The sequence below is a fragment of the Epinephelus fuscoguttatus genome, linkage group LG4, assembly GCF_011397635.1.
Source record: "Epinephelus fuscoguttatus linkage group LG4, E.fuscoguttatus.final_Chr_v1".
In the NCBI taxonomy this organism is placed as follows: domain Eukaryota; kingdom Metazoa; phylum Chordata; class Actinopteri; order Perciformes; family Serranidae; genus Epinephelus; species Epinephelus fuscoguttatus.
The window spans coordinates 18,191,362-18,218,068 of record NC_064755.1 but is presented as its reverse complement, the minus strand read 5'-3'; the positions used below and the strand labels follow the sequence as shown (position 1 = coordinate 18,218,068).

The following is a 26,707-nucleotide window of genomic DNA, read 5'->3' as shown; positions in this document are numbered from 1 at the left end:
TCTCTCTCATGTCAGTCTTTGTTCAGTTAAAAAGGCCAGGTGAAATGGACTCTTGGTGAAGTGCCCTTGGTGTTCTGCTTTGTGTACTTTCGCTTAGTACTTCCCTGTGTTTCTGTGTGTGTGTGTGTGTGTGTGTGTGTGTGTGTGTGTGTGTGTGTGTGTGTCCAGTATGTGTGTACCTGCACTTTTTGTACAAGGCAATGTTCCAAGCCCTGTGACGTGAGCCCCGTCTCTGAGAAAGCAGGCAATCTGGGCATTGGCTTTCCTCCAGAGCCGCTTTCATTTCCATTCAGCAGTGGGATGTTACTCACTGGAACACACGTGTGCACCACTCATGCATACACACACACACACACACACACACACACACACACACACACACACACAGAGTCACTGATAATTACAGACAAGCTGAAGAGTGTTCAGGCAGTGTCAGCGCCCAGCTTTCTTTGCCTCGATTAAACTTTCTCTTTTTTGTCTCTTGTCTTTTAGAATTGGATATTTTCTTGCAAACCCTCACTTATATACGCGCAGACCCACATACAAACACACACACACACACACACACACACACACACACACACACACACACACACACACACACAAACTGCTGTTGTTATGGTAGGAGCACATGATGCAACAGCAGAGCCATCCCTCCTTATGTCCCCTGGGAGAAATGGGGGGAGTGGGGGGGGGGTGCATAAAAGAAAGAGACGTATCAGGCAACAACAAAAACAAGGGGAGACTGAGTGGGAAGGAAGAGTGACTGATTGACTGAGAAGAGGGAATAGGGGACAAAGTGAAAATGATAGAGGGACTGGAGCTAGAGGGGGGAAAGGAAGAGAGGGAGAAAGACACAGAGAGATGGAGCTTTCGGTGGCTAATAGAAATTCCCATGTTGCCTCATTGAGATGCAGCGGTGGCTTGGGTAATGAGCTAGCTGCAGCTGACGCATTGATTTAGCCAGAAGAGTCGCTCAAATTATCCCTCTCCTCGAGAGAGAGAGAGAGATGTCAACAGCTCCACCAATGGCTGCCGGGGTAATTACCGACGCATCCTCCCGCCATGACACCTCCCACAACTCGACATGTATTCCATACTGCTACACGACAGTCTTTGCCCGCCTCCATCCCACCTCCTTCTGCAGCCCCTCCCCCTGGGATGTCCCACAGCCCGATATATTGTCATAGTATGAACAAGCGAGGTTTGCTGGTGGAAGCTTACAGCGAATGGCTTTGGAGGGAGTTCTTACTGGATACATGTTTGACTGGAAGAAGCAATAGTGGAATTACAGCTAAAGAAGCAATTAAAAACATCTCTCAGCAAAATATAGTCATGTCCCTTTAAGATAATATGCAAATAATCATTATGACTATGTGTGATCCTGCTCTGCAGAATGTGCGTTTAAGGTGGATTATGCATAGATGTAAAAATAGAGAAAACAGGGACACGTTCCAAATCAGATGAGTCACTCATCTCAGCAATTTGAAGGGTGGCATCTGAAAATGGGTAAAAATAAATCTGTATAGATGTGTAGATACACAAGAGAGCTTTTCTAAGATTGTACATATCAGAGATGGGACCGAGTCTATCTGTGTGGTCCAATACCCATACTACCATACTATATAGTATGCCAGAAAAAGATTTAGTATGTCCTAATACATAGTATGTGAAAAGCAGTATGCCAGAAATACCAGGATGTTCTGCTACATCTGTTGCGTTTTTGTAGTATGCCAGCCAGTGTGCTTTTCTGGCTATTCTGACCCACAGTCCTCTGCGCAGCGGTCAATACATCACATCTACTGAGCAGCAAACAGATGACGGCTTGACAGCTGATTGACAGTAGTCAGAAATCGCAAGGATGAATGGCAGCACATTCAAGTAACTGATGACCAGTTGAACAGTAATAATAGGAATATTCATTTAGTGGGAAAAAAAATAAATATTACAAACAACAAAAGGACATAACCGTGAAATAACAATGACACAGAACTTATTCATTCATTCATTTATTTTCTGTAACCACCTATGCCATTTGGGGTAGTGGGGGTTCTGGAGCCTATCCCAGATGACATTGGGCAGGAGGCGAGGTACACCCTGGACAGTTCCCCAATCCACTGCAGGGCTGGCACATAGAGACAACCATTCACGCTCACATTCACACCTACATTCAATTTAGAGTCACCAATTAACCTGCATGTCTTTGGACTGTGGGAGGAAGCCGGAGTACCCGGAGAAAACCCACACTGACACAGAGAGAATATGCAGACACACAGAAGGGCTCCTGCACGCTGGCTTCGTACCAGGAACCAAGGCAATGGATATAAAAGGGATAGGGGTCAAAGTTCAGGGCATAATGTTATGAGAAAGTAGTATGTCCTGATTGTTTGCATACTGCATGCAACAATACATACTTTTTAAGGGCAGCTGCAGTACCTACTAAAAGTAAAAAAGAAAAAGTATGCAATTCAGAAAGCAATCTTTGTTCTGCAAATCACAAGGAAGACACAAGTCTTTGCACTCAAGTGCCAAGTCAAGCCAGGCAAGTCCCAAGTCCAGTCCCAAGCCCTAAACTTTGAGTTTCGAGTCCTAAACAAGTCATAAAGTGCTCTTCAGTAAATGAAATGCCATTTTACCAACATTGTAATTATATATTAAATATATGAAAATCATCAGTGCTTTTGAAAATTTACATTTATTTGTCAAAACAAGTTGGAAGTTGTCACATGTCTGTCGATAGCTTTCGACCCACATGTTTTGCATACTGCAGTTCATTTTTGTTGACCACCACGTAGTTCTTGTACAAGAATGTAGCCATCTGTGGTATTGTTTTCTCCAACTGGCACCCAGTAACGTACCGTCAGTTCTTCATGGTTCTCTGCTGCTACTTGATTGGATGCTGTCAAACTGGTTCAAACAAAGTGGATCTGGGGAATTAAGTGTCGACTTGCTGGGAATGAAAAGTCAAAAAGCTCAAGTCTACGAAAAGTCAGGAGTCATTGGTGTTAAAGTCCAGGTCAAGTTGCAAGTCTTTTCTGATTTTGTCAAGTCTAGTCTAAAGTCTAAAACTTGAGTCCGACTCAAGTTTGAGTCATCTGGTTTGAAAACACACCTCTGGTACATAATGTATCTTAGTTTATACACATTGAATGATGGCACAGTGATTCAGTGCCTCGAGTTTCAACCACTCAACTCGATGCAGAGCAGTTACCAGAGAAGCATCTTCACAAATCCCCAGATCTGATCTACGGGCCAAGTTCACAAGCATTCTCAACCTCTGAAATCCAGGAATCTAAATGGTGTGTTTTCACTGTTAGTAGTAAATTGGAAAAAATCTTGGACTGCATTAATCCAGCAACTCAAATCATGTTAATAACTGTTTGTAATCACCCATAAGAATGAACAGGATTAAAGTCAAGAGCTTGACAGAAGCTACCTGTGCTGTATTATCTACAGGTGATAATAGTTTGCTCACGTATTGTGTAGATCTGGAGCTAACGTGGATGTTTTGTTGAGTTATTGCTTGCACCTCATATAGCAGCGATAGGGGAAGGTGAAGATGCTGTACTGCAAGACAATTCTCTCACACAAATGCACACGTCTTGTCTTCATTGTTTCCGTGCCTTGGGGTGTTTCTGATGGGACCGTACACTAATGGTGAAGCTTTGACACTCTGACCTTTCTCCTGCACGCCATTTGTTCTATGCTGGTAGAGAATAAAGGCTGTACAAAGACATAGGAAGGAGGGAGAAAAGCTGGGAGAGGAAACCAATTGCCAGTATTTTCGAACCTGTTGACTTTTGATCTGGAAAAGTGTGCGTGTGTGTGTGTGTGTGTGTCTATGAAAGTCACACACCAGGAGGCAGCCCCCTACCTTGAACACACATACACACACATACTCCCCCTATAGAAGATTGTTCTGTCCTAAATCCAGACACTGTTTGTCCATCTAGGAACAACCTTGTGCATATTGACCATAATAGTGGGGTTTGTGCTCACCTTGGACAATCTCTCCCGCTGTTCTTTTCTTTTTTCCTTTACACTTAGTAATGAACAGGCTGAATGTCAAAGCCCATTCTAGGTTAAGGAAGCATACGTCAGAAAATAAGCATCAGTTTGTCTTTTGTCCTTTTTCGTTTGCTGTGTTTTTCCTCAGCTGTTTCTACCTCAGCGCTGGTGCCTCTCGCTGTCCATGTTAAAACATCGCGGCGGGGCTCATTTTCGGTCCATGTGCTCAAGCCGTCATGTCCTCTGCCTGCCCCAAAGCAGGAACGCAGCACCCTCATTGCCAATTAAACTCAAATCAACAAACGAAGATGGAGTGAGACATCGAATTACATCCAATATCCTCTCCCATACTCAAGCCTGTCTTTGCCAGCCACGAATTAGCTTACAAATTAAGGCTCTGAAGATGGGAGAAGTCGAGTTGCCAGATAACAACCGAATAACATCCTGCCGGCGTCTTGATGTGTCTTTCCAACTTGGATCCAGCTTCCTGCCTTCTCTTGATGTGCGGACAGAGTTAAGTTGGTTTTTTTGCTAGTTGAGCTTCGACCGTCCATTTCAATCACCATTTGGAAGAAAGCTGGTTATCAGGACAGTTTGATGAGAGCTCATCTCACTGAAGTCTGTTCCGGCCTGGTCCATGTTTGATAATGAAGATGTTGCAAAGACAACCCAAACACTGTTAATTAATGAATTAACTCAAGCTGAATTATAGATGAGCAAGGTTTGATTAATTGCTTCTTAGATTTCCTCTCCCCTCTCTTTCCTAGCCCACACAATTGGCGCCTCTGAATGCTTTGCTTGCCAGATAGTGTGCGTTTCTCCTGCTCGCTCGTGTTGGCGTGCACGCATTCCAGCGTGCATGTGTGTGAAAAATACAGAAAGAGCGTACTGCCACTGCCAGCGTGTCTTTCTATGGTTACAGTGAGGTTTTGTAATATTATCCAGTCAGATGTTTAATAATTCATACTTTTATATTGGGGGTTATCTAACACATGACAGGCAGACAGTGTGCAGCTATTTGAGTGGTGTCTAGGGGCTCCTCTGACTGTGAAGCCTATCAGAGAGTCATCACCAAGGCACCAATCCTTAGCTCATCATATCGCCTCTTTATTTGACTCCCGTCTCCCCCCGGAGGAGTGTGTGAGTACGATGTTTAGCATGCACACACATATGTTTCAAAGGCGACACACATATGCGCACCGGTAACATCCTTTTCTGTAGACGACATATCTGTCCGTGCATACGTATATACTGTATAGGTGTGTATGTACGTGCGTGTGTTTGTCCCGTCTGCTGCGGCTGCTGCATCGGGCCTGGTGTGGCTAATTAAAAGAAGCCTGCTTGCATTATTCATGAGGCTGTAATTATACATTCCTTTTGCTGATCCCCAGTCAGAGGCATTAAAAATAGATCTGAGTCTCCGTGCCCCGCCCTCCCAGGCCCCACTTTCTCTCTGTGTTTTGACTATGTCTCTCCCAGCATCTCTCTATTTATCTGTCCTTATCAGTATTGCTCCATCTCCCTGTCACTGGCCTCATTGTCACAACTTTCTTTCTTTTTTTAAAATTTGTTCTTTCCATCTCTCCTCTCATCTCTCCCATATATCTGCCCGCCCGTGTCTTCATTTATGTTTGCTCTGATGTTCCCATTTGGGGTTCGGGGAGAACATTCCTCTGACAGTGTCACTCTCGCTCGGCTCTGTGGCCTTAACTCCAGTCACATCAGACCAGAATTCAGAGCGGAGCATTTTGAATCCGCGACGACATCTCGGCAGTAAGATTCAGAAGAGAAGAGATATCACTGTCTGTGATCAACTTAATGGGGGAGACCGGCTCCTCGCAAGAGGCGAAATTCCTGCCCAAAAAAGTTCTCCCTGACTTTCTTTTAATTTGCATGTTTAATCCACAAAATCCGCAGGAGCTGAGATCCATCTTTCAAATTCAAATGTGAGATGGCTTCAGCACGGATAAACTCGAGTGTGGATGCCTGGCAAATATTATATTCGGTACGTGTGCCATATGTTTCTAGCAACATCCAGGAACTTTTTGCACAGTCAAACATATGACAGCCTGAACCTTGGAGCTATTTTCTGCTGTGCAATCACGCGTTAGTTACCTCTGGCAATGGGACTTGTTTGCCTCACTGGCAGAAACGAGTGTGTGTAAAGCTTGCGTCTTCCACTGTGCAGGTGATGATCTTCTGAGGATGTATTCGTGCATGTATTTACATGCTGATGAGGCTGATGCTGCAAGGGGGTGGGGACTTTGTAAGATCTGCCAATCAGAGAGCTTGTTAGATAACTAAGTGCGTCACTCAGTAGTTGCTGCCTTTTGGCGATGCGCTCCATCGTTCTTGTACTTCTTTTGGAATGTAAAAAATAGATTTGTGCCTTGGAGCCACCACATTTTACTCTCTTTGTGTTTGCTGGGGCTGCGTTATGGAATTGGCTTCTTACACTCGTGTGCTCCCTCTTCGTATAAAGAGTAAACAAACATGAACTCTGGAATACAATAGAATAAACACACACAGGGCGGATGATAGCTGCTGTAGAGAATGCACTTTAGTTCTGTGTACAGTATGTTTGTGTACGTTATGTGTTTTTATCACTGATTTCTGATAATGTTATTCTTGTATCTGTTACAGAGACAAAAGGTAAATGGTGACAAGACACATTTTGTGGTAGTATTGGATATTATCCCAGGTTAAAATGCTGGTATCTGTAGTGAGAACACTAAGACCTGTGCACCAAGTCACACATCAGTGCTGAGTAAAATGGCTTTCAGCTGTTTTCATGCAAAGGTTGAGCTTTCTGTTGAAGGGGAATTGATCATATCCAAACCAAAGCTAATGCTGTAAGTCCGTATAATTTTCAGGAATAATAATGCAGTGCATACTTCATCACTTAACAGTCAAAGCACCTAGAGTCATTGTGAGAAACGCCCTACAGCTGCAGGTTCATGTAATACCTACCCTCTCCTAGGTGCCCTTGAAAAAAGAAACACTTTCTTTTTCTGTTTTGGGTAAAGTAACATTATTGTATTTACCAAGAGATCCCCGTTTGGTGCAGGGAGTTAACTTATAAAGGAGCTGTTGAGCAAACGTCTCATTTCACGCAGGCTAAATAAACAGTTTTTCTGTATGCGTGCGTCAGTGTGCCTCCCTCCTCGCTCCAGCACTCCAGGGCTAAACTGCTCTTCCTGCTTTTGAAGCTGTTCTGTTGGCCTGGGCCTCTGTTGTTACTGATGTTGTTGCTTTGGCTGGTAGGGTTTAGAGGGTTGCAGGGGGAATTCAGGCTGGGTAGACTAACGTCACGGCTGACTGAAAATGCAAAAAGAGCGAAAGAGGAGGTGGAGGAATGGAGGAGATGGAGCGATTCAGTGAATGAAGAGGGAGGAAAGAAGCGGTGGGAGAGAGACAGACAGAGAGAGAGAGAGCGCGTTCATTGAGGAGCGAGTGAGCATTGTTTGATCTTCAACATGCTGTCTCCCTCCTGCACAGTATGACTCAACAGCTTTCTGCTGGTGTATTCCCTCTCTTTTTCTTTTCTGGATAGATGAGAGGGTGAATAGAGAAGACGGGAGATAAATGAGTCAGAAAACACTGATGGGTAGAAGAGGAATGAGGGCAATATTTGGCAGAGACTGAGAAATGAGGGAGCGCACATGGAGTAACTGGATAAAAAATGGAAGGGAGAGACAGTCAGCCCACACACTGATTGGAAACAGAGAAATAGTTGACAAAAGCAGAGATTTACTGGCAAGGCTTTACTATGTTGCATGTCTGCATATCTACAATCTTGTGCTTCATATAAATGCTGGTTTGTAGAGCATGCTCTATCAATAAACCAACATCCAAAATGCATGTTTTATTAATTTATGTGCTTATTTGTTTCACTGATAGATTTGTATCAAGGGTTGCTGGGCGTCTTTCTTTTTTTGCCTTTCTGCTTTGGTAACTACACTGGGTGTAGTTAATGCATTGATATTATCAGTCCTTCCAGGATCTTGGCAGGCTTTTTTAGGGATTGTTGCAACCTTAAATGCTGGATTTCACTGCAGCTTTTTCTAAAAAAAAAAAAAAAAAAATGCAGTGTATGTTTTGGTGCTTTTTAGGCATTTTTTTGCAATGATACCGCAGGAACAGGTGAAAATTGCAAAAACTAATTGCATTTTTAAAAGAAAAAGAAGTAAAAAATCATTACAAAACGAAGGCAACTTCTTCCACTGAGAATAAAACCCCACTGTTCTGCATGTTCTAACAGCTGATAGATCACATGATTCCTTTCTTTGCAACCAATTGGCAAATCTCATTCAGGGCACCCTATTTAAACTGCTCTGGCCTGCCTATTGTTGCTGCTTCCTCTGCAAGCTACTTCGCAACCGGCCTCCACCCCAGCTCCTCCTTTTCATGCTGTGTCTGACTTATCACTGTCATTTCTGTTTGTCATTGATCCTGCCTTCGGCTTTCCATGTAGGCGCATGGAAGGGCAGGGAGGTTTGCTCTCTTCGCCTTATGCTTTTCATGTACAGTAGGCGCATGGAAGAGGTTTTGTGCGTAGGCCAGAGGAAGGGCAGAGGGGCCCCAGAACAGAGCCATACTGCCAAATATATTACTGCGCCAAATATAATACTTGAAATGGAAATGAAGTTTTCTTTGACAAGTGTTCCTGACTGAACTTTAATTTAACTCATCTTAATTCTTTCAGAACTGGATGCAACAGACATTCATAGTTACTTGTCTTTCAGCCATTCCCCAGGTGTTTTGCGGTTGAAAACTTGGTGTTCCACCACAGGGTTGCACATGGTGCAAAACAGTTTGTCATGTTTTTGTTCAGAACATCAGAGAATTGCCTCACATGGTCTTTAGCAGTAACTTTTGTCGGCAAATGTGAGACGTTCGTGTTACGCATCTCTGCATCTTTACAACCAGAAACGAGGAAGTCAGTTGCTGTATTATGTACAAGTATTGTATGATGAAAACAGAAAAATAGTTGGCAGAAAGCAGAGATCTTGTAGGAGGTATTCTCTAGATTTCTCTTGTATTACAGTCATTGCACACAGACTATATGAAGGCATCAATTAGTCATAACCATTTGTGTTTGGCTCTTTGTCACCACAAGTACATAATGAAGAATATACTGTCTTTTATTCTAGTCACCACCCACATACATGTTCAGTATTACAGAAAATTACAGTAAATTAATGTATGTAGAGCTAACACAACTGAAGAGAGCATAATTTCATTTTAATACTTAACATCCCTGTTTATTAAATCTGTCTGTGTGTGCTCGTGTATTTGTGTGAAGAACAGAGAGACAGAGGTTGGCGGTTGATGTTGCAGGTCTTCAACTTCTGCCCTTTGCCCTGGTGTAGGGGATTCCCACGCCCTGCAACAGGGGCTTTCCATATGGCCAGAAGAAGCTGGAGAAATAAGCCCTTAGTAACACATTGTGTTTCCTTTCAAACACTGATCCCAGAGCAGAGCTGTAGCCCTCCACGTAGAGCATTCAGGGTTAGAGAGCAGGAGCGGAAAGCAGCTCACAGATCTGTGCCTAAGGGCAACGAGCTTCTCAGAGCCAGCGCCTCGGGGAGAGAAAGCTAAGCCAGCATAAGCTACTACCATCTGCCGGCATTGGCTTAGGGCTTCTGAAAGATCAAGTTTGAAAGTGAGAGAGGTGCGCAAGTGGTGACATCTCTTTTTCATCCTTCTGTCTCCACTCATAGTAGTTGCTTCCAGATGGAAATTAAGCTATCCAGTAATGATCTTTAACCGCATGGATGCCAGTGCTGTGAGGAGGATGAAGCTGCAAACATTGTGTGTGTATGTGTGTGTGGCTCCGTGGATGTGTAGCTAGAAGGTGCAGATCATAAAGAGCCTCTCCTATAGGCTCAAGCAGGGGGTTCCTGTCCTCTCTCCCCAGCTCTTCTTCTCAGCGTCTCAGATTAATGGGCAGGGGAAATCAGGCTCACAGTCAGGGTCCTCTTCTGCCTGTTCCTCCTTGGATGTCCCACCGCTGCCAGATGATAGATCGACCGCTGATCGGCATGCTGGAGAAAGAAGGGCTCACACAAGTTAACACAGAAGGAGACAAGTTTTCTCACGCTGGGGGTGGGGGTTTTCCTGGCTGCTCTGCCAGGCTAAACAGCTTTAAGGGAAGGCAGAGGAAGGCAAACATAAACATGCCAACCAGGGCCCACTGGGAACTCCCATAACAAGTCAAAGGATTTAAAGAAAGCGAACTGCTCTCACTTTATAGTCTACTGAAGCTCATTCAGAAAAACTGCCCTGCTGCAGAATCTTTTGGTACCTCAGAGGGTTCCAGATAACTTGGCTGTAACACGTGTAAGCGATTTGATAGTTTAAAATAATGACACGTTGCTTTCTTCACCCACTAAACACAGCTCTTTTTGCTGCTTGGCTTATGTGTGATCCGGGGATAAAGTGTGGCTTTTACCCACCAATTACCATGGACTAAATGCCATCTTTTAAAGTGTCAGGTTGGTTTGAGAATATTCTTTTAATCCCAAAGTATTTTCCTTTAAAATCTTTGGCAAGAGGTTGCTTCATTCAGAAAGTTAAAATACATCAGCTCCCATAATTAATACATCCTGACACCCATCAGAGATGTTTTCAGGACAGATATCAGCAAGTTCAGCTGTGATATCATGAAACACAATCACTTATGAGGAGACAGTGAAGTGAGACAAAAAGCTCATTACCAAATCAGCGCTGGTGCATGGCTCACTGATGCAGAGGAGCAGAGGAACAGCCAGAATGTTCTTTAGCTTTGAAAAAGAGTTGATTAGTCACATTTTCACAACTCTGTGCAGTTATTGTTGTTAATTAACTGCTTTCATTAATGATGAGTTACTGCACAGTCATGGTTCTCAGCGTGCTTTTCTTTCCCTCTGTCATCCCTTTGTTTCTGCCTTTCTTCTTTTTCTTACATCAGCGCTTTACTTCTGACCCTCACTCCTCCAGCCTGCTCCTCCTTAATGGCCGGCTCTGCAGACGCAATCAGCTCAGCTTGTATTCAAAAACTTTACTATTCATCCCCGGATTTGTCAAAGCCAGCGGGGGAAATGATTGAAACCATGACTTCGGAGCAATGCAGCAGCTTCCAGCACAGCGCAGCCAAACGCTGCTCAGCTCTTGATGCTCACTGAGCCGTGGACCAAAGTTCTCATTCTGTGTCTTCCTCCAGCGCTCCCTCCACATTAGATCATTAATCACAGAGCAGCATGGAAAGTAAAGAGTGCAGAGCTGGGATGGAGGCCTCGGGTCAGTCGATGGTGGCCTCTCCAGCCCATAAGTCCCTGGCTGGTGTCATTATTCTGACATTGTTGTGAAGGCGAGAGCTTTTGATGCTATTGATTCGGGAGGAGGGCGAAGGAGAGGAGAGATCGATGCGCTTGCTGATTCAGTGGCGTTGCAAACTCAGGTCGGCTGCACAGCCTGCTTTTGTCCATATGTGTGTTAATGAAAAGTATATAAAAGTACAGTGTGTGACAATACCAGTCTGTATGTGTCTCCCACTTAACCACAACAGTGCTACCCTACACATCAGCTTTACACTTACAAAAGTACCATCTGTACAGTACATGCATGCATGTTCATAAACACGTTTGAAATAATTGTTTTTATAGATTCTTTTTCAGTAACATCCCAATGCAGCAACAAGAGATCAAATTAAAATGTAATCCATATGCTCACACACAAAATCATGCACGGACACTGGCAACTGCAGCGGTAATCTTCTCCGCATTCCCCCCTGTGAGGCTCTGATCCTTTGTGCTCTCAGTCAAAGCTTTATGTTTGAAGCCTTGTTCAAAGACAGCCTACCTGGTCAGCCCAGCCAGATCCAGACGAAACCCCGGTGTCTTCCAGGGCATCTCCTGGACAACCGTCCCCCCAAGCATTGCCACTCCAGGTTCGACGCTTTCAGCCAGAGCTGAGAGGGTTTCCTCTTGGGTGTTGTCACAGACAGTTGAAAGGGGCACAGGGAGTATCAGGCAATCATCGTTATTACAGGACATTAGAGAGAAGGAGAGGCAGGGTTGATTTTGGGTCATAGAGAGGCAGAGGAGAATTAGATATTACAACATACTCGAGGCAAGTCACAATGTAATTATTGTGAGAAAATCTTATGTCCTTAATTGCAGGTATCTCTTGTTAGAAGCTAATGTGGGGTCGGACATTAGCAAAGGGAAATAACTGAGAGGTATAAACCATTAGAATATCTGTTTATTGTAGAGGGGCTGCTGGTGGTTTAAACATGATTAAAATGCTGTGATGGTGTTGAGGCTGAAACATGCCTCTGTTTGCAGTGATGCTTGATGCAACTGCTGCTGCCCAAGTTCTCAACCACATGTCTCTGTATCTACAGTCCTGCTGCTTCAAACAAATTCTGTTGACCCAACTGTGAGGGACTGAGCTGTCAGGCGTGAGGAGCCACAGGTGGCTTTTCAAAAATAGGGTTTTATTTAACCAAAGGTTAAGCAGTCAGAAGGGATGTCTTGTGCAATGCCAAGGCCTCAGAGAGTGTGTTGAGAAATCAAGGAAGCTGACCATGAAGCGAGTATTGAGGCTTGTATCAGGACTTTATCGATGATGCCCCAAGCCAGTGAGCAGTTGAGAAGTGATTGAGTAAAAACGAATTAAGTCTTTTCTCTTTCCTGTTTACACAAGCAAATTCAGTGCCCTCTGCCTGGTGAAACTGCTGCCACTCTCCAGTTTTAGAACATTGATATTTACCCTTCTGCCATAATTAATATATGATATAATTATTGACCGAAGGATTGATTTACACACATTTGATGCATTTTTTTTTTTTTTTTTTTGCATTGTTGACAGTCATTATTCTCTGTCACTATCACTATTTACAAATCAAAGGTTTTGGTAGCATTTTACATGAAGCAGTCTACTGAGTGTTTAACTTGCTCCTGAAACCTGGCACCTCTCAGCCTACACAAATACACCAATACAAGGTGTGCGGAGTCATCCAGTTGACCATATTGGACCCTTTAGTGGGCCAATTCTGGCCCACGGGCTGTGTGTTTGACACCTCTGATACAGAAACAACTAAATTTATTACTCTAAAGAAATAAACAAAATCTATGAACTATAAATTCCAACCACTTAAAATGATGTGGTAAACACTTAGTACATTCCAGCTGGCCACTTTCTGTATTGAAAAGTTCTGCTCTAGGGGGCGCAGCTTTCACTCCAGACTGCCAAGATGTTCGTCCAGCAGCAGCAACCAGCAGCAGTGGGGCCCTCTGCAATTTAAATCAGTTGTGTGGCAGCAGGAGCAACTATCACACACACCAAAGCCCAAAAAGTCCACAGATGTTTTTAATTTATTCATGTCTATTCATTTCTTTTATTAAACAGTTTTTTCTGCTCTGGGTTGAAAACTGTTTTTCTACACTTCTTGTTACATACAAGTACTGTGTGTTGGCAAACTACTGTGTGAATGCACATAACCCCCACACATGATTACATGCCCTAGCATTTCTCAGGTGCTATCTATAGTAACATATCTCTGTGTCTGAGTTTAATATAAAACGCAACATTTTTTTGCCATGCTAGTGGCTAGGCTCTCGAGATGGAAATATACATCCGCCCAACACTTTGGTCCAGACTACAATATCTCGACAACTACTGGATGGATTGCAATGAAGTGTTGTACTGTACAGACATCCATGCCTCCCAGAGGACAAAGCCTACTGACTTTGGTAATGCAGCTTGTGAGGCTTGATAGAGACCTCCATATTCTCCTCAGGACCATTTTAATAACTTTGATGATCTCTTGATCTTCATCTAACGCCATAATCTGGTTAGAATTTAAAATGGTCAAGTGCTTTGGATTATGACTAAATACTTCAGAACCAGCAGCATTTTCATCAGCCTCAGCTGTACCTACTGTTTGGTGCTGATTAGCAAATGTTATGCTAACATGCCCAACCAAGATAGTGGAAGTGCTACCAAATAAATGATATTATTAGTATTTTGTGTAAACTGACATTAACAGATTTATTACTTGAGAGTTGCACTGTGTAGCCTCACGTCAGCAGGCCCTATTGAAACTTTAATTTTTGCAATTTTGAGGACGTGTTGCACATTATCCTCTCTTCTCTGGCCTGATATTCTTCAGGTGGGTTTGAAATATAATTTCAGTATTTTTTAGGGACTCCTGATCTCCTGGAGTCAACATTTCCTTGCGGTTGTTTCACCCTTAGTGACTAAACATGTCACACTGTGTGATTCGAGCTTGTAAATTGATTATGTTTTGCCGTTACAATTAGTTGTATTGTTGTTTGAAGTCTTGATCTTTATGTGTGTGGTATGAAAGATACTTATGTTTCTCGTCCCTTTGTATTATGTACTGAACTTCCTTGTGAGAGTTCATTTCAACCCGCGCACAAAATGGTTGTAAAATCGTAATGTGCTGCTGTCTTCCCATGCACATTTCCCTCTTGCTAATGCGCCCTCAGCTCACAAAAACACAGACATTCGAGGAAGATGGCTAGAGAGGCAAATAATCCAGTTTACTTTTCACGTGTTTGCAGGCAGATATTTTCTCTTTAATGTGTTTATCATGACTTATGAGCTTCTCTATAGCAGCCATTAACATATGATTACCATCACAGGGCTAATGGGTTTGTCTGTCGTCCCCCCCTCCTGCTCAGCTGCTTCATCCCCTTTTCTAAATCTATCTACGTCTTTTGTCTTCCTCTTTTTAGAATTTGCTTCCTCCCTATCTCTCTGCCCTGCACTCTGTCACTCTGTTTTTCTCTTTCTTTCTCTCTCACGCCTCTTCTCTCCTACATGTGTCTCCACTCTCGGCCCCCGCGGCCCCTCATCTCCCAAGCCAGAGCCTCACTCCCACGCAATGCTCTCCATCATTGCTTAATTATCTGTGGCCTGCCATTTGAATAATGTGCTATCCCTGATTCTCAATCTTTTTCACTTTTCATCTTTCGCACGCTCTTTTTCTATTTACCTTTCCTCTCTTCCTCCTTCTTAATCTCCCACTGCTGCCTCACTTCCTCCATCTCCGTCGTTTCTGTGTTGTCAGAAGACTTGTGTCTGCATCCCCACGTTCCCTCAAAGCCCATTGACTCTCCTCTTCTGCTGGTTCATATAGAAATCAAACTGTGTGAGACACAGTGGGAGAGCGAGCTAGAAAGCCCACGTAAGTCTGGTTCATCTCAGCCTACCAGTTTGATGCAGTTTGATGACGTTTCCTTTCTGCATCAACATGCTTCTTTTAGTAACTGCACCATTTCTGTCTCGGGGACACTATAGTAACACCTATTAACGTAATCCCACCATCTTTATCTCTGCCAGCATGAGAGTGGCAAGAAATCAAAGCCCTCAAATTATTCCGCTTCGGTGTTCCTGTAAATTCTGCGTGCCAGCCATTAGAGAGCTCAGATGCTGTACTTTACCAAGTTAAAAATTATCTTTGTAGTCTCCAAATCCCCGCAGCACCACAGGGCCATTGGGGAAATCAATAATAGAGAGGCGACATTTGTTTGTGTATGGGTGTGTGTTTGTTTCAGTTTAATCTATCTGATGCAAACATCTTTCTAATGTGTGTGCAGCTCTGTGGTCCCTGGCAGAAAATGGATTGGTGCTGTCATCATGGCTCCCTCGTATCAAATACACACCACTTTGTTCCACTGTAACTGTACACTCATTGGGGTATCCCCGCTTGTTTTCTACATTGTTTGTGGCTGATCATTTAACTAAGGATACCTGGGGACACTCGCTGAGGCAAAGCAGAGGAAATGCTTTTGTGGTTCTGTGGCGAATCACAGGATTTTTGATGTGTGGGTTTTGATTTCGACGCTAATGCCAATGTAGAAGGTTTGTGTGAATCCCAGTAGAGCAGACTGGGGATGGTGGATCAAACACTCAGATCTCTCCCCATGCATCGATGTGTTTGTGCTATGAAGTAAAAGGTAACACTTTCAATGTGGTTGTTGAAATGTAACATCCTGATTTGCTCTCCTACAGTTTGTTGCTTCATTCTTGTCATTTTTTGAGCTTTGGCCAATAATGAGTCCCATTCAACAGCTGACCTTTGGCTCTGTTTGTTACCGCAACCTTTTATTGTCTGTTCCAGTGAACTCAACACGACTGCGTCACAGCAGTTTAGTACATTATAGGAATCAATAACACAAATGGCCCACTCAGTTACTGCTTTTATGACTCAAATAAACCCCAGAGGGCAGATTCTGTAAGGAACTGTCTACACTTCAGTCATTATCAGCATTCTGTACATGAGGTCACGAGCCATTATACATCAGTCTGGTCAATGCACATTAGCGGTAAGCCAAAAACAAAAACATTACTTTGCTTCACACATCATTTTAATTCAGCAGTCTATTCTGAATGTCCTTGTGTAATGTGCACACGAGGAACACATTATGCGGTGTTTTCCTGGCGTCATCTGATCACACGTCAGCTTGCAATCAGTCCTAAGCACGGACATCTAAGTGTGTGTTTCCTGTTTGTTTTTGCAGGGTTGGTCAAGCTGGGAATCCACTGTGTAACATGCCAGAAAGTCGCCATAAAGATTGTCAACCGTGAGAAACTCAGTGAGTCAGTACTAATGAAGGTAAGCTCACAACTTTCGGTTCTTCCAGTGGGGTTCAGATTTACAGTTAAGATTTTTGAGGTCAATTTTTCACTCTGCAAACATGTTTGTTTTTCCTCTGAAGATGTACTGTTTTTTGTTTTGTTTTGTTTTGCACAAGTATTTCCTTTTATGTCTGTAAAGAAGGCCAGTACTAGTGAGACAACTCCATGTTTGTGTATGTAAAGGTAAGAAAGGTTATTGTTTGTCCAGTTTCTGACAACCACATTGTCCCTGTTTAACTGTGGCCAGAGTCTTTGATGAACATCACTCCTCTCTCGCTCCCTAAAATCTTAATATGCAGCAGCCAGGCTGACTGAAGCAACACTACTTGGACTGTAACTGAATAGTGATGTCCCTGAGAGAGCCACCTCTTTGACACATAAAGTCTGGGCCAACTGCCAGCCAGCATTTCAAAAATCAAAATTAGAAAGACTGGAGTGCTTGAGTGGGTTTGAAATTTTTACATAAATCAATGGCTGAGCTTGCAAAAATGTTTGAATATTAGCGATTTATAGCATAATAAGCCTCATGAAGGGTGGATCATTGGCTGAGTTAGTGATAGCAGGTCTTTTGAAGCTGCTGATTTTCAGCCTTTTCAAACTGAGGCAGTCGGCTGTTTTGCTCCCCTGCCAGGAGTCAGAGCCTCCGAGGAACCTCGTGGAAACACAACAATGAAGCAGGTTTCTGCAGCTATAATTACTTTACCCTCACTCCAAAATGCTTCAAAATCGTCTGGGCGAAACGCTCTTATTTGTAATGTCGCTGTTACCCGCACAGCCTCGTTTTGAAGGATACAGTAGGGATTTTTTTTTTTTTTCTTATTACGTCCCAGGGCCCCTGCTGGGCAGCTCTATTCAGTGCCCACGCAAAATTGGCATGCTGCAAAATTGGCCCTTGTGTTGATGGAATAGTTGTAAAGAAAGCAAAGAGAGCGGGAAGATAGAGGACGACAAGATGCTACAACCTGAAAATTGTCTTTCACGGGACACACGCAGAGAGGAGCGCCTACTGTAATTGTTTGCTTATGAGCTGGAAAGCAGGAAGCAGGATGGGTTTGCTCACGGTACAGGTTATCTGCAAATGGAAAATCCCTCCGTTTTGCATCACTTCTGCGGCAGCATCATTAGGCTTTAGATGAAAAGCTCTCTGTGCTCGAATATTGCTGTTTGATAAACAGTCGGTATTAATCAGCTTCTTGCTGTGTCACTGTCTACCCGACTTTTTCTCACACATTGCTGTCTTGCTCCCAACCCTGCGCTCTTTCTATCTCGTATTCGGCTCAACGTGCAGTCTAATATTTTCATGAGGGAGAGACGGGTCATTTCGGTTTGCCTCAGCGCTGACAGAAGTATTATTAGTTGTAGCAGAAGTAGTTGCCGGAACCGTTGTAACGTGTGACAGCAGAGAGGAAGGTAGCGGGATAATGTCCCAACCCAGGTGTTTCACATTGTGCTGTCCTGCGGAGGAAAATGATAGTAACAGATGCCGAACACTGACAGGTTTCCGACAGGACCAAGGCTTTTGCTGATGCTGCAGTTCAGAGCCAATTACTGAACTCAGCCATTGTCACTCTTCTCTCAACTGTTGGCCCCTGGTGTGTGTATGTGTGTGTGTGTGTACCAGCAGCATGTAGGGATTGGATAATGTGGGAACCAGGAGCAACTGTGTTCCTCTTAAAGAGACACTTTTAATGCATGTGTTGTAAGTTTGGGAATGAATGCCAATAATTTATCACTATCATTTCTAGGGGTGTAATCACAAGTTTTATCACAATACAGTATTATAGTAATTTTTTGGACAGTAATAGGGCTGACCCTGACTAAGAATAATCCTAGTTGACCAGTAGTCGTCATTTACGGCCATTAGTCAACTAGTCGCCAGCATGTTTACGATGTTAATTTGATCATTAAATTATAGATTTTGGGCGGGGCAACACAAGGGTTTGAGTTCAATGTCTGAGAAGGAATAGTACCAGTAACATTGTTAACACTGTGCTACAGAGAAATACAAAACCATACTAATGAACCTTCATTAATATAGGCCTATATTTTATCTACAAGTGCACGTCACACACTGAGCGAGCCGCCTGTTAATGATGCTGTTGGCAAAGCAGTAATGATTGTGCTAAGTGGCTAATGGGCATGTAGCTACTGACATGTTTCAGATGATGCGTCATGTTTGTAGTCGGCGAATGATTAGAGAGTTTAAATATCACCTTGGGTTTGTCCTTCACCATCTCAAAATGATCCCACACGTTGGATTTCCTGCTCGACATGTTTTTAGCTAGTCCTTGTGATAACTGTAGGTACCAGCCCTGTGAATTAGGGGCTGTACACATGCCGCCTTAACAAGCGCTGTATAGCCTATTTACCTGAAATCCTGAGTGCAGAGCTGATCTTCTTCCAGGCACTGTTTATAAGTGTGCAGGCCTATCGTCTGTGGGGCAGATGTAAAGCTCTGGGTAGCCCTGCACTAACATGATCAACTTTTCCGTATTTATCAGACTGAATATTTACAGAAGGAGGGAAAGATGTCTGTTCTCTGTGATTGGTTTGTACTGTGACTCCTGTCTGACAGCTGGGCGTGGTCACATGCTGTGTCTGTCTGTTCAAATTAAATTCCCACATGGTCTGGTCATATAGGTTTTTGATTTATTTTGACAAGGCTCTGCTCCTAATAGAGTTTCACATTTGTTTGTTTTTCTGTGGCTAAGCGACCAATGGAATCTTGCCGACTAATGCCCTCTTGTCGACTAACATTTGGTGACTATTACAGGGCAGCCCCAGACAATAATGAGATGTTTACAGATATGACGAAGTCTGCCATGATACAATTTCAGTTCAACTCAGGGGCCTTGGATCAATATGAGACGATATCATTAAATATCCTTGTTGTCTTGTTCTTGGCTGCTCATGATTATCTGCCTCACATTCAGTTGCCAGCACTATTTGAAAATTTAGGAAGAAGGTGTGCTTGGATGGAAAAATTCACAGAGACCTGCCATTTCAAAACAAAGGCGTACAATAAAGATGGCAGTGTATATCAATGCATCGATAACAGTGGATCATTAGTCATTGAATCGATATGTTGATTCAGATTGATGTACGGGCTACACCTCCAATTGTTCACATGTAAATAATTCTTTCAAACTGTATTTTGAGTTTTGGATCACATGGATGAATATGTCTCTGCTTGTTGTAGCTAGTGTGTGTGTGCATTATGAGCAATTCTTGTTTGGAAATGTGCTTGTGCTTTTTGTCATCCCCATGTAACACAGATAAAATTCAGAAATCTGATTGATCAACAGCACTGTAATTATGCAGTATTATTTTGGGTCAGTATCTCTGTGTGTTAATAAAGAATGTGTGTATTGATTTGTTTACTGGCCTCTGACCTAAAGCAGCTTAAGGTCTCAGTTATAATCCAATGCCTGTGTGTCAATGTACTTTGCACATGTAGTATGAGGTATGTCCCGTTTGACCACACTGTTGACAAAGTCACTAGTAAAGTTTCCTATAATTTCAGGACACCCTAAACATAACATCAGTCTCAGATCACAGTGGCTGGATATGTGTTTCAGAAACCCAGCCACTCTCCCATATCCCCATTGTGTTGCACTCCACAGTCTTGTATGTCTGTTCTCCAGCCTGCCTGTGTGGCTGTCAGACTGTCAGAGTGATCGGGCTGCACTCTACCGCAAGACTCAGACTATGAAATGTCACCTTTTAATATGCTAATGTCTTGGGTCCCCGTGGTGCCATTAGGGGAGAATCTGACTCTCCTGGACAGGTGTGTGTGTGTGTGCGTGTGTGTGCAGCAATGCTGAAGGCACACATATATGCATGCGGATACACACTGATACACACATACAGGCCGTGTACACGCACACAAGAGTTCATAAGAATGTGCGTACATGTGTCATGCAGACACACACACATATATTCATATGTATGTACACGAACGCATCCTCCATGACGCACGTCATCCCTCTTCGTCTGTCCTTCCCCCGACCGGCCTTGGGTGTCAGGGGGTCTGTGGAGATGAGGAGACGGGTTGAATTAATTGTCTCAGAATATCTGGCAGAGAGGTCTTTCCTCCACTCACTGTGTTGAACTTTGTATAACTAATGTTGAACTCTTTAGTCCATAGCCCCACAGGCTGTGGCACTACGGACCAGAAAGACATTGAATTGTCTTGGATAATGAATTCATCTGTGAACTTTATGTCAGTTTGTTACCAGGGAATGAGCCTTGACTACTTCAAAGAGCAAATGCATCCCAATTTTTTTTTCTCCTAAGCAGAAAACCTAACAATGGAGTTAGCTGAATAGTGATAAGAGTCTCCCGTCAGTGGGAAGTGGCTGCCCGTCATGTTTCAAATGATGAGAGAGGAACAGACAGAAAGAGAATACACAGTATGTGCACATATGACAGTATGTCAGCAGTCATTGGCACTGAGGCCAAACAGAATGGAGCGTGGCGATCCGATACGAAGAAAAGCCCAGAACCAACACTGTATGTGTGAATGTGTGTGTGTATGTGTCTCTCGGGAGTGGTTAATGTTTCTGAAACTCAGCCAGCCCTCTCTCTCGCTCGCTGCCATGTCTCTGTGCCGTGGGGCTGTGGGCTTGAGAGGGAAAGAGGCAGGGAGGGCAAAAGAAAGCAAGGCTCAGGAGAAAGAGATGGACATGCTGGGAGAAGCCCTGCTGAGACAAGATAACACAGACACCTTAGTAGGTACACCGCATCTCTACTCATATTTCCTGTCAGGAGTGAGCTTGTTTTGGTCTTGAACTATTGATGTGACATCCAGCACGTATGATATGGCCAAGCATTGAGTAATCACAAACAAACAGTGAGATTTAAACAATGTACTGAAGATACTTTTTCTCTTTTTGCACACTTCCAGTAAAAGCTGCCTGCGCGCTCTTGAAAATAGAATACAGAAATGAACACAAATCACATTCATGCAACAATGTGACAACTCTGTAATTGCTGGTGTCACAAGAGTTCTTGGAAATAAAACATGAGTTTGAGAAATCGTGATAAGTAGAGCTGAGAATGATTTGAAAAATGTCCATATTTGTACAGATACAATGTGAGAATGTTGGCACCAGTGCCAAAACAGTCATTCTTCTCAGTACTTCACTTTTAGAAATACAAACATGTGCTTCTACAAAAACTTTTTTTTCTCACTGGACAAAAAAAGAAGCCAAAATGTTAAACGTCTGCATACAAGCAGCTGCACTATACCAGAGGCCAGATGCATAAAAATCTGTGGAGATTCATGACTGAAATTGTGTGTGCACACTATGACAGAAATATGCATTCTTTTTTTCTTATTTTAAAGCCACGCATACACCTAATTCATCATTGTGGCACTGCTTGCACATGCACAAGCCTTTTTTCCACATCCGCAGTTCCCCATAAATGGTTGTAAAAACGCTTTCAAACAACAGTTAGCATATTGATACGTATGACCCTCCACCATTCATTAGACCTCTCTGAGAAATATGATAAACAAAGGGCAATTTCACCAACTGTGTCGCATCAGCGAGGTTCCTCAGCAGTGCCAGAGTAGCTGTCATTACGCGCAGCTGTGGCAATTTGTAGCGTTTGTAGCACTAATTCATGACACGTTTCTGCAAACCATCATCACGATGAAGTCGCAGTCATCATAATTATTAAACATGGGAAGGGTGATCAATGATTCTTCACTAATGTTCATGTTGTAACTGACTTCACAAAGTACTTCACAAGATAGAATTAAACAATCACTCACTGGGAGATGAATGTAAATACAAATAATGATGAAATGAATAGCTTGTGAATCATTCAAAATGTACTTTTTTACATTTTACAGAACGCTGTGAAGCCTGCAAGTTGGCAAACAACCTAAAAATGTTATCCGTCGTTCAACTCATAGTTAATCACCTCCTTATCATATCACCTGTGGCTATTGCAGCCATAACCAGGTGTATGCTTGGTCTGAAGAATGCGTTAGGTGGACACATTCTCACCACACATTGTTCCTTTACGGGCGACTGTGGCTCAGAGGTAGAGTGGGTCATCCACTAATTGGAATCTCAGCAGTTTGATCCCCAGCTCCTCCAATCCGCATGTCCCTGGGCAAGATACTGACCCCCAAACTGCTCCTGATGGCTTTTCCATCGGTGTGTGTGAATGTTTACTGGGTAGCAGGTGCCACCATGCATGGTAGTCACCCCTGTGACTGTGTGTGTGAATGTGACATGTAGCGTAAAAGCATCTTGAGTGGTGAGAAGACTAGAAAAGTTCTATACAAATGCAGTCCATTTACATTTACTATACAGTTCATGTGGGAAAAGGTGTACACATGCTTTTTGTGCCAAAGTACACATTGTTTTTGCATCTGGCCCCAGGTCAAACTGACAAATACCTTTTTTTATCAATAAAAACAAGATTGCAAATCTGACCCAAAAAAGTGCTACTAATGAAGCAGGTTAACACGTTTTGCTAATTTGAACGCAACCTGCAAGTAATTAACTCACCTTTGTAGTGCTGTTTGCAATGCTTATGTAGCTACTTTCATTAGGTGCTTATCTGATTCTGTTTTTCTGCTGCACTTGTGCATGACTAAAACTTACACATTTCCTCATGGCCTAAGGAGCATAGTGAAATTCCCCTGTGCATGTTGTCAGTCTGTTATTGCAATGCTTCCAAGCACCTACACTGTAAAACTGATGGTCATGTTGATGACTACGCCACGGTGGGAATAAATGGGGGTAGAATCTCGCCACTGCAGCCAACTATGGTCTGACAAGCTTTCCCTGGGAGCAGAGGATTTTCTGTACCATATTTCATACCATATTACCTATCATTATGCTGAGTGGAGCAACTTCACTAATCCGCAGTTTAGTCTCGGGGTGAGTTAAATTGTCGCTAGCCGCTAGCACTAACAACTAGCAGAGGGAGAAGGGTATCTTTAGCATGCAGCAGTCGGTAGTTGCTGTTGATGCTTGCTCTGTTTCTCCCTCTGAGCCAGTGAGCTGGTGGCGGCGGCGGCTGCTGCTGCTGCTGCTGCTGCTGTTGGGATAAGGACAACTAATTAGCCAGAGTGACTCTCTCTCCTCCTGAAGCAGCACAACTTCAAAGTCACTCTACTGTCCCCAAGCCCAGAGAGAGAAAGGAAGAGAGGGAGAGGAGGCATGAAGTGCAGGATGAAGGGAGATAGAGGGGAGGGAAGAGAGTGTGTGTGTGGGGAGGGTTAGAAAGGATGGTGAACGTGAAGTAAGAGCACTTTGTATGGATGTCTTGTGAAGTAGATATCGCTACGCAGCTACACTGTTTTTGATGGAGGTTTTTTAGCGTGGTGAGGTTACTTGTGGTTTGCTGACTCTGTCCTTGATGTCAGTCATAACATTTCAGATGAGAAAAATGTGTGCGTGAGAGAGAGAGAGAGAGAGAGAGAAAGAAAGTTTGGAGATGGAGAAGCCAGCAGTATAATTGCCCCCTGAAGCAAATAATTGAAGCGCTAAGGACACCGCATGTAAGAGCTGAGAACAACCAGGCAGCACTACAGCCAGGGTAGACAGCTGCATTACCTAAGATGGCCTGAAATGTAAGGATAAGAATCAGTACTTTTTTTCTCATTAACTCGCTCATATTGGTACAGTTTGAATGTGATTACCTGCCCATTAATGAGGAAGAACTGCCTCTTCTCTGGAATTAAAGTAATGCAGCTATAACATTTGAGCAACAAGACTTTTGGTATCAGAAGAGCTCTACTTCTGTTGACAAAAGAGCTGGGACACATTGGCTGAAATGCAATCTTGGAACCCAACAGCTATCATCTAAGGACGATTAAGATTTATACTTGCTTTTTTAAAAATGTATCTGCATTCATATGCAGGTAAACTAAATCTGTTTAGCTGCAAAGACCAGCGCATGGAAGACAAAGTCTACCCAATAACCTGCTAGCCACACCAGAGGCAGGATTTGAATTTAGCAAGGTAACCTCAGGGTCTCTGGGTAACTCTGGGTTTTCAGTACTACAAAGCTGGTTCTCTTTTTACCAGGTTAAATCACCATGGTAACTTATGCTGAACAGCTAACCGCCCCAGAGCAGGTTAACTTCAGAGTATTGGATCACAGCCTGTCAACACGACCTCTGACCAATCGGATCACTGAAGAAAAAAGTATCTAAGGATGAAAGCCCAGAGTCTCAGGTGAAAGAGAGTAGCCTAGGTCAGTAGAATCATTTCATTGTTTCAGGGCTCTATTTCCATGGTTTTAAAACAGAGCTTCTACCAAACGAAGAGATGGTTTACAACACTAAATGCAAAGTTTACTTTAGTCTACAGTGATAGTGTTGATATTTTATAGTCTGATTCCATCACTGCAGCTCAAAATAACCTGAGACACCTGTGTGATGAGAACTAGGAAGAAAAAGATAATATTTTATTATTAAAATAATCCACACACTGTTAACTGGCTACAGTTATTATGAATGCAACATTTGGGTCAGATAGATGGCATCAGTCATTAACTAGGCTACTTTTTCCACTCTTTACTTTGGTAACGGAAACAGTCTACCAACGCTGAAGACTACTGTGCCACAGACGAGGACAGACATAGGAGCTGCTCCATTCAGCAAGCGGAGCTGGGTGTCAAATGTAAGGCAGCAGATATTACTGAAGTTAAACACACTTGATCACTAATAATACCCACTGATGGAGCCATTCATATGAGTCAGCATCACATTTGTCACTAGTGGGAAAACTCTGCTGGCTGCTAAGCCAGTTTATGCAATCTAAATACAATATACAAAACACAAACATATTGGTTCCAAATATCGGTTATCAGCCTCCTTGGTTACTAATACTCAGCCCTGAAATAACATATCAGTCGATACCTTCTGAGACTGCATTTGAGATAACTGTATGACACAAAGGTGTCAAAGTTTTAGTACAAAGCATCTAAAATTTAGGACTAAAAAGGCAGAGAAAAGCAGGGTATAAAGGTTGAGTACACCACCCGACAGGGATTGTGGTAGGCGGGTGAGGAGCAGAATGCCACGGCCACAGATGAATCATACAAGGTCTAATCTTGTTATCCTGACACCTCACTGACAGCACTGTAGCTTTCTTTCTCCGCCATCTCTACTCTTCCCCTTCTAATGATTATGGATTGGCCATTCTCTCCCGTCTCTGTTGTGCCGCGAGTGGGTTGGATCTCAAAATGCCTCCAACGCGCACACGTTTAACTCGGTGTTGTGTGCATATACTGTACGTGTTTGCGTGCGTCCATGTGTGCACATATCTGTGCTGCTGCGGAGACAAGGCAGACATCCCCTTGAAATAAATGGGTTTCATATGTTGTGCCCCTGCGCGTTGATCCATCAGCTTTATATGGTGCTGAGCCAGAAGCCAGGGCTTCGCACACAGTTTGATCTTAGCAAGCTGACTGCACACAAAGACTGCAGAATTAGCAACTCTGTTTCTCTGCTGCTTCTTTCGCTCGTCTCTGTCTGTTGAGTTTGAGATTTGGCAATAAAAAAGTATTATTGCATATCTTCGATTTGGGTTCAATCAAATGTAGACATTTTTATGTAGATTATGGTTACATAATCGAATAAGGCCATCAGAAAGTCAGTACAGTATATTTGTGGTATAGTACTGACTTAGACCTGGAAAAAGAGCATCAACAATCACTATTTCTATTGTCATATCATTTTTTTCTCTCCGTCTCTTTTAATCTATATAGCATTCTTTAGAAACCTAAATAATAATATGGAATTCCCCCCGAACCTCACAAAGCCCTTTGTCTGTAATTAGTCAATATGAAGGTCACGCAGTGTTCTACATCCTAATTTGGTTCCCAATCACTACTCCCAAATCAATTTATACCCTTTTTTCCCCCAGTCTGTACTGAGTGTCGATGAGGCTCTGCTGAAAAGGAAATGGGGAATAGATTTTACCTACAGGGCACAAGATGTTTGGGGATTGTGAGGAAACGTCGGCTTCCAGCCCTACCTGTGTCACATTATGTTTCATGCTAAATACCATCGACT

At 43.2% G+C, this 26,707-nt stretch overlaps 1 protein-coding gene across 3 annotated transcripts in view; it reads left to right on the top strand.

Moving 5' to 3' along the window:
* LOC125888058 (serine/threonine-protein kinase BRSK2) overlaps positions 1 to 26,707 on the top strand; it is a 197,902-nt gene that overhangs the window by 98,537 nt on the left and 72,658 nt on the right. For all 3 annotated transcript variants that reach the window (XM_049575235.1, XM_049575236.1, XM_049575234.1), the window contains exon 2: positions 16,542 to 16,636. In XM_049575235.1, coding sequence (XP_049431192.1) covers positions 16,542 to 16,636 — 95 coding nt within the window. The remainder of the gene's footprint in view (positions 1 to 16,541; positions 16,637 to 26,707) is intronic.